Raw genomic sequence first — 7965 nt, 5'->3', positions numbered from 1 at the left:
CAACTTTCATTATGGAGAAGCTGAAGGGGGTCATTTGGCTCGTCTTAAACTTCAATCATTTTTCTAAAGTTAGCACACCTCCTTTCCTTCCTTCTTTCAGAGGAACATTATGGCTTCTGTGGGCAGGTCCTGGTCAGTAAACACAGGGACTCTGGATCCAGGACACTAGGTGGTCAGAAAACATGCAAACTGCCTACTTTATCAGTTCCCCTGATAAGAAAACTAAAGCTCACCCACTATCCAATCATGTTGAACAGATTCAGTGTCCAAGTGGACTGTGCCAATGAGAAATAACAGCTTATCTTGCCATCACCAATCACCAATTCTAAAAGACAGCTGGTATTTTTTTTTTTGTGTGTGTGTGTGACAATAAAACATAGAGGAAAGAAAAAGTACAGGTCTGTGAACTTTACATTGCTTTCTATAGTACTTTTTAAAAGCAATTTCTACATTTGAACATGGCTGACCAATGATAGCCCACAAAGGGCACACTTGTATCATCCTTCACTTAACCAGCGAAGACGTGCATTGGAAGAGATTTAGATGGAGAAATTCGTAACCTGGTATGGGAATATGAGACAGAGATGTACCTTGGAATGTCAGCTTGCCAACTGGTGCAAGTAAACACCAGAAGTGATTAGCATTAGAAAACAGAAACATGAATTACTAAGGGGCTTACGGCAGGGGGTGGGAAAACCGGGTGTGAGGGAGAAGGCTGTGGGTCTGACCTATGTAGAGCAGGAAAGGCAAAGCTAAGGAAAACCTATCCTTACTTGTGCACCAGAGTCAGAACTCATACTACCTCTTCAGGGAGCAAGAGGCTGTAGAATTACGGTGATCCCACTCACCGGAGTATTTAATTGTTTACCATTGGGCTGAATTTACAGAGGCACAGAGTGACCAAATTCTCACAATTCCTTCAACGGGAAGCAAAGACATTGTTAGTTTTGCAGAGATGCATGGCTCTTGGACATAAGATTGACAAACTTTCAAGTATTGGCTGAGGTGTTGCTTCCTCAAAGAAACAAAAGAGAACAAAGTGCCGACACTGGGAGTGAAATATTCATAGGAAAGGGGTAGAGGAATTTTCAGCTTCAATAAACGTCGGATAATTGCCCACGGAATGCTCTCATTTTCCAGGTCATTTTTTCTCAACTGTCTCCAGTTCCCATCAGCCACTCTACCACTGGACTGAACTTAGCACACCCCACTAGCCACCATCCAAGTAGTCTTGCTTGTCAAGTTTCAAACTACCAACATCGACGGGGCAATTATTTGTCTCTCCCATAAATCCTGTGCTTTTTATTTAGGAGCCCTGTTTATGTTCTTGGAGCTTTCTGCAGGCTTCTCTTGCGTTTGGAAAGCCCCTCTTCCTCTTGGCTCTTGGGACCTTCAAGACTCAGGTGCCACATTTCAGGAAAGCCCTGAGCAAAGCAATCCATCCTTGACTGTATTTCTCGAATCATTGTATTGGTTGGTTTGTGTAGTCTCAGTTGTGAATTCTGAAGACAGGGTTTTTCCCTTTAACAGAAATCTCTGAAGAGAATTTAAACGTATCTATCATAAAGGACCTGTTACCAGGGCCAAACAGCTTCATCTAACAGTTAAGAAAGCCGAGTGCTTTAGTTCTCCAACTCTTCACATATTTTTGTTTGGTTGGATGCATTTTAAGATTACATCAAAACTAATTAAAAATAATTTTCTTTGTGCAAAGTTAGGTTCCAATTGTACATGCACCGTCGTATCAGAAACCTAAGCCAACATCCAGTTTCTGCAGTAGCACCTGCTCTGTAGGCTGAGACTGGGAAAGTTAAAGGTGGATGATATTCCTCTAAGATTGCCCCTACACTGGAACTTCAACTAGCTGATATTCTATGTATTTGGAGACTCTAACCCCAACAGAGGTCTAAATGAAGATCCTAAACAAACCAATTAGGGAGAAATTCAAATTCAATTATTTCCTAACAAAAGTGCAATACCCTGCCCACCTTTTGTTCCTGACTCTGGAGTTCAATGTGCCTCATGGAAACGGGAACAGATTTAGATGAAAACTTTACTGACAGTCTTAAGTTGGGGGCAGAGTAGGTGATCAATAAAACTTTTGAGTTCTAAGGGAAGGAGTGAACACACAGGACAGGCACACACTTGCGTTTTTTGGACACTGCACCTCGAGTTAAGCATCATGCCACTGAGCTAGCTTATTCATATTATATTAACGCTCTTAAAAGACATTGCCAAATTTCATCCTGGAGGACACAGGAAAGCCCACCTTACAAACTACATTAATTCCTGCTATTTAAAAGATGACACAACTGATTACATTTCTTAGTTTACTAGAGATTAAGCCTTTTGGAACCAATTTTGTTTTTTGTTAACATATTTTCTAACCCCCCCCCTTAAAGAATAGGAGTACTGGCAACTGTTGTTGCCATTTTAAACCATAAAATATTAATCATTTCCTTGGTGACTACTATCACATTTTGTTTATAAAATGCTTTTCTATCCCTAGAATAAAAACTCACTTCTTAGCTTCACAAAAATCACACTAAATTTCTTCCTTTTTCTGTGCTAGGCATCAGAGATCTTGTGCATTCTTAGGCAGCCGTCTGCCATTTATCTGTCTCTTCCAGCAACCTTTTCTAGCTCTTCTTTGTATGAGGTACCTCACTGTTAGCACTGGAAGGGCACCAAGGTAATCTTAGGGCTCACATTCCAACAGCAGGTTCTCACCCTATTGTGCCCATGGTGGCTCGATTAGAATCCACTCTGTTAGTACATACTCAAGTCTACATAATTATCTAGTTCTTTCTTTCAAGTATTTCTAATGTTACTAATTAACATGAAAAATTTGCTTACTGAGCATTATTTCCCATAGCACTAGAATATAAAGTATTTGGTAATTTCATGTGTTTCGATTTTATGACTTTCATTTGAGGCTAGAATGACTCAAATAGATGAAGAACATTTAACCTCTTCTAACATGGAGACCTAACTACTGTTTCTCATTAAGACTGAATTAGTGGGCTACCCATACAGGACACGTTAATTTCTACAGGCACCTTTCTGAATTCAAGTAAAAGTTTTGGTAGACGAGGATTTCCTATTTATATTAACATAATATGAATATTGAGTACAAATATTGCTCACCATTCTTGTGTTCTTTAAATTATTTTACTTTGAAAATTTAAGAACTATCATTGTCATTAATAACATCATGGGTTTTCATTTAAGGAATTATTTTAAACTGTGAAAATACAAATCTAGTCAAATTCTGAACACATATAGAGCCAAATATTTGAACAAAACTGCAGTTTAATTTCAGAAAATGTGTTAAAATATATATTTTTACATCAATTTCTGACATACACTTAATGTGTTAGTATACACAAAATGATGCTTTCTCTTGAAACTGTATTTATGAAATGTACATTTTAATTTAAATACTCAGTATACACTGCACTTAATCTGCATGTTGCATTTATTAAATACATTAAAATCTGCAATGTAACAAAACGTTTTCTGCATATGAAATTCAAAACACCATTTTAAATGAACAAAAGATGGCTCACTTCATTTTTGTTTTTGTACAACTGGTGCATTGTACGCTAGCTCAGCTCCACCATACGACCTGTTCGCTCTTTTTATTTGACATTGTTCACAGACTAGTACACAGTACAATAAGAGTGCTGGATAAAACATGAGGTACGAAAGTGGTTCAAAGATTACAGGCCATGCAGATCATGCTAGACAGCAAAGAAAATTGTGACCAAGAAAACACTAAATAAAAATACATAAAGAATGTGCATTATAAAACAAAACAAAACTCCATTACACAGCTTTGCTTCTTTGGTTACAAAGTAGGTTGAACAATTTCACAGCTTTTTTATTCCCACCCAAAAAAAAAAAAAAAAAAGTCATACGAAATGTTGAAAAGCAGAGGAATCATGGCAATTTCTATTAGAAAGTAGAAACAAATGAACAAAGTTTTCTTCATGAAAATAGCCCAATTATTTATTATATCACAATAACTGGTGACTACCTGTACAGGTGCACTGTGTTTTCATACTTACACTATACAAAATTTACATTCAAGCTGGATCTTCACTATTGAAAATAAATACCAACGGTAAATTGCCATTAGTGTTAGAAATGTGCCAGGATTCTTTTGTTCAATTATTGCCTAAACATTTTATTAAATGTAATCCTGTCTTTCAATTCCTTTACTGATACTTATAATTATTCAAAAAATTAAAAAAGTTCTGTGACATTGTTCATGTACATTATGAAAATAGCAGCCCTGTAATAAATAAAACATAAAATAAATGAAAACTTACGTAGGCAAATGTTACTGATATTGAAAGAAAAGTGGCTCTTTAGATGAACTGTTATTTATAATATGACAGGAAGGCTCAAGGTAAACCCACGGGTGATAAGGAACATGGGAGAGCCACCGAAACTTCTAAAGATCCCACTCATGCGCACATGTAGAATGCAGACTCTGCTTGCTTTAATAAACCCCATCTATTATTCTCCTCATGTCCTGATGACACAGAAGTGGACATCAACAGTGCTGCATGACATCTTAGAGAGGGAAAGCTCCTGTAGAACGATTGTCTAATACTGAAAAGGCCAAGCACACAGCCGAAGCAATGGCTACTTGCTTTCTATAAAGTGGAAAGAACACCAGTGGCACACAAGGAAAGATTGCTTTCAGTTTTTCCTTAATGAGGCTTAAGAAAGCTTTATGCTGAGGAGACATTCGGCTGCTGTGGAGGTTGCGTTGGCTGAGGAGGCTGTGCTATCATTGCTTGTTGTTGAGAAGTGCTACCAGGATTGGCCTGTTGGGCTGGGAGTTGGGACAACTGATCATTGTTTGAAAGAGATTTTAACAGTGCATTTTCTCGTTCAAGTAAAGAGTTTCTTTCCACTAATTCTTTTATTTGCTCCTTTAGAACTTCCACTTCTTCTCTTACTGCATACATCAAATGGCTTTTCACCAGATCCTGTGGGAAAAAAAATTAGGAATGTCAAAAGAGTTATGAGAAACAAGAAGCTACTTAGTTCTAGATTGTCTGGGAGCCTTTCAAACACTAAGTGCTTTATACATTTTGTTTTTTAAAAGCACGTTCCTCCTCATGCTTTTAATGTTTCTGCTATATCCTGACTGGGCCTAGGGAAGATGGGGTAGAAGAAGTCTCTTTCCCAACTAGTATAGGAAGTGCTCCTTCCTCCCAGAGTTTAGAATGAGCATTTTAAGATGCTGGATAGAGACAACAGAGTACTATTCCTGGAAAGCTGCTTGCTAATAAACTAGCCACAGGGCTATATTATAGAGACGAAAGTGCCACAGAGCCCCCACTTTAAATGGGCCAAAGGCTGATGCTTTTCAGATGAACACATACTGTACTGAATTATGTATGCTCCTGTTCCACAGTGACACAGAACATATGATGTGATCAGATATAAGAACTATTTACTCAATCAGTACATGTGAACTAGAAATTTTCAATGTTCTAGCAACTTCTAAATCTTGCTATCAAGAAGGTAATTTTTGGCTTAAAGAAAATAAGTTTCTGTTATCTGGACCTGAGACACTCCGAACAGTCAGTCTGCGCAACCGTGAAATGGGAGGAGAGCTGTGAACCTACTTACCATTGCTTGTTCTATTTTGTTGTCAATGGCTACAACACCGCCCCCAGACGCACTGGAAGAAATTAGAATATTTCATTAAATTACCCTTAAAAATTTAACCATCCTTCCAACTCTTAAAATAACACAAAAAACATTTGTGTTTTACCCAATACCAAATGTGATAATTGAAAAATAACTTATCAAGTCTTTTCTTGCAGTTCAGTACTCAGGGGTTTAACTTTTCTACGTGAGGGTTTGGTACATGGCTGACTTTTAAAAACATTTATCATTTGTTTATCTGACACTTTAAAACTCTCAATGTTAATTACGAGTTTTCTCTTTGCTGGTCTTAAGACATTAAAATTCAGATGAAGAATTTTTTCTATTAATTTTATATTTTAACACCTGGTTTTTAAGAGTGTAGGAGGGCTTCTAAAAAGAATTCAGAGGATTTTAGAAGGGCTGGTTAAAATGGAACTCAACATTCTGGTAGACCTATGTATGTACTTTGATTATAGGTTACTGAAGGCGTATGTTTTTCCTGAGAATAATTCAAAGTTGTCTAACTACTAAGTATACACCACAAGTTCAAATACTACTTGGCATTTATATAATGACACAGAAGATTAAATAATTGTTATGATTTATATTCATCAATTTTTTAAGTAGTAAAAGTAGCAAGAATCTATATACTCTTGTTTTTATTTTAACAGATTTTTGAAAGACAGAAACAGTTTTCATTTTAAACTAGCTAAAAAAAAGTCTGGTTTTTCCTTGAATCAACACTAAAAAGGTCTTTAAAAATAATTTATGAATAAAACATTACTAAGTACTATTTACAGAGTATATTATACCCAAGATTTTGGTATTTATAGTAAGTGAAGACTACTTTACTTTGAGTGGTATGGGCTGTTAGTATTATGCCAGGATGAAGATCAGAAAACACTCTTTTCCATGGAATTGTGTCTTTTAGATTATAATCCACATAGGTCTGGCTACAGTGCCAGGTTCTGCTACTCACCTACTCACTCACTCACTCACTCACTCACTCACTCACTCACTCACTCACTCACTCAATGTTCCCACACCTGTAAAATGAATGGGGTCAGTGTCTAAGTTGCACTGACTTGCAACCAGTGTACAGAAAATGCTCAATGTGAACTGAGCACTAACAATGTTGGTCATAGTGTTCTATTTAACTATTTGCTGCTGCTAAGATGAAAAGGCTCTGTAGACTTGAGACCTCAAAACTGTCTATAAGCTGGGGTTTCAGTTCCTGGGGAGATATATACAAAGTAAGATTACATGTAACTAAATTACCGACCAACTGTATGTATGTATACACACACACACACACACAGAGATATATATATAATATACACACATATACATATATATACACATAAAGGTATATATATATATATATATATATATATATAATCTATAGGCTTTAGTGTAAAATAAAAAAAACACCATCACAAATATTACTTCTACCAAGAAGGAGTTAACTTTCAGTCATTTCATGGTGTGAATACATTCTATTCCTTTGATACACATGGTTTAAATAAAGTACTTTAAAGCGTTAACTATAATACAAGTTTTATACATTGACAGTTTTAAAATTACAGAGTTTTTTTTTACTTCCTTTTCTTGTTAATTAAAATCAGTCAATAAGTTTCCAAGTTATTACTATAGTTAAGGACTACTGAGAACGCTACACCTTGAATGCTGACTTAACAAACCCCTGTCTGTCTGGACTCTGAGCTCTGCAGAAACAGAAGATAATGGATTTTCAAGCAATAGAAGGATCATGTTGAGGAAAAGTATTCTCTCTGGTATTAACATTTCAATTCTGTTGTGCATAGTACTCTAATAGATAAGTCATAGACACAATCACCACTATTTCAATAATATTCAAAAATTCAACACCGATTATAGTATTCTCAAGCTAGTATGCACAGTCATCTGGAGGACTAGTAAAAACAGATTGCTGGGCTCTAACTGGGACTTCTAAAAAGTGCCCAGAAAATGCTGGTTCTCTGTTGCCTGACCTGTTTGAGACCCACTGGCTTACAGTGGATGAGAATTACAGGAGAAAGTAAAAAAACAAAACAAAACCCAAACCCACAATCAAAACCCTAATTCTATTTTTTTAAATACAGGATATATCAAAATGTCCCCTGGCTGGCCTAAAACTATGTGGACCAGGGCTGGCCTCCTGCTCTTCAGTGGTGCTATTCTCTTCATGACTTTGACCTTTGATGGACAGTTTTTTATCCTTTTTTTAAAAAATGTAGCCGGGCGGTGGTGGCGCACGCCTGTAATCCCAGCACT

At 36.6% G+C, this 7965-nt stretch overlaps 1 protein-coding gene across 4 annotated transcripts in view; it reads right to left on the bottom strand.

The window, feature by feature from the left end:
- Positions 1 to 352: 352 nt before the first annotated feature.
- Tsc22d2 (TSC22 domain family member 2) overlaps positions 353 to 7965 on the bottom strand; it is a 56445-nt gene continuing 48832 nt past the window's right edge. For 2 of the 4 annotated variants that reach the window (XM_005344013.3, XM_005344014.3), the window contains 2 exons: positions 5653 to 5704; positions 353 to 5003 (listed from right to left, as the gene is read on the bottom strand). In XM_005344013.3, the coding sequence (XP_005344070.1) occupies positions 4743 to 5003; positions 5653 to 5704 (313 nt within the window). In that variant the 3' untranslated portion in view covers positions 353 to 4742. Of the gene's footprint in view, positions 5004 to 5651; positions 5705 to 7965 lie in introns of those variants that run through there. The other 2 variants (XR_003377045.1, XR_003377046.1) reach the window with 1 other exon arrangement.

Source organism: Microtus ochrogaster, chromosome 1 (genome assembly GCF_000317375.1).
Source record: "Microtus ochrogaster isolate Prairie Vole_2 chromosome 1, MicOch1.0, whole genome shotgun sequence".
Classification (NCBI taxonomy): domain Eukaryota; kingdom Metazoa; phylum Chordata; class Mammalia; order Rodentia; family Cricetidae; genus Microtus; species Microtus ochrogaster.
The sequence above is the reverse complement of the archived record's forward strand: the minus strand, read 5'-3'. Positions and strand labels throughout refer to the sequence as shown.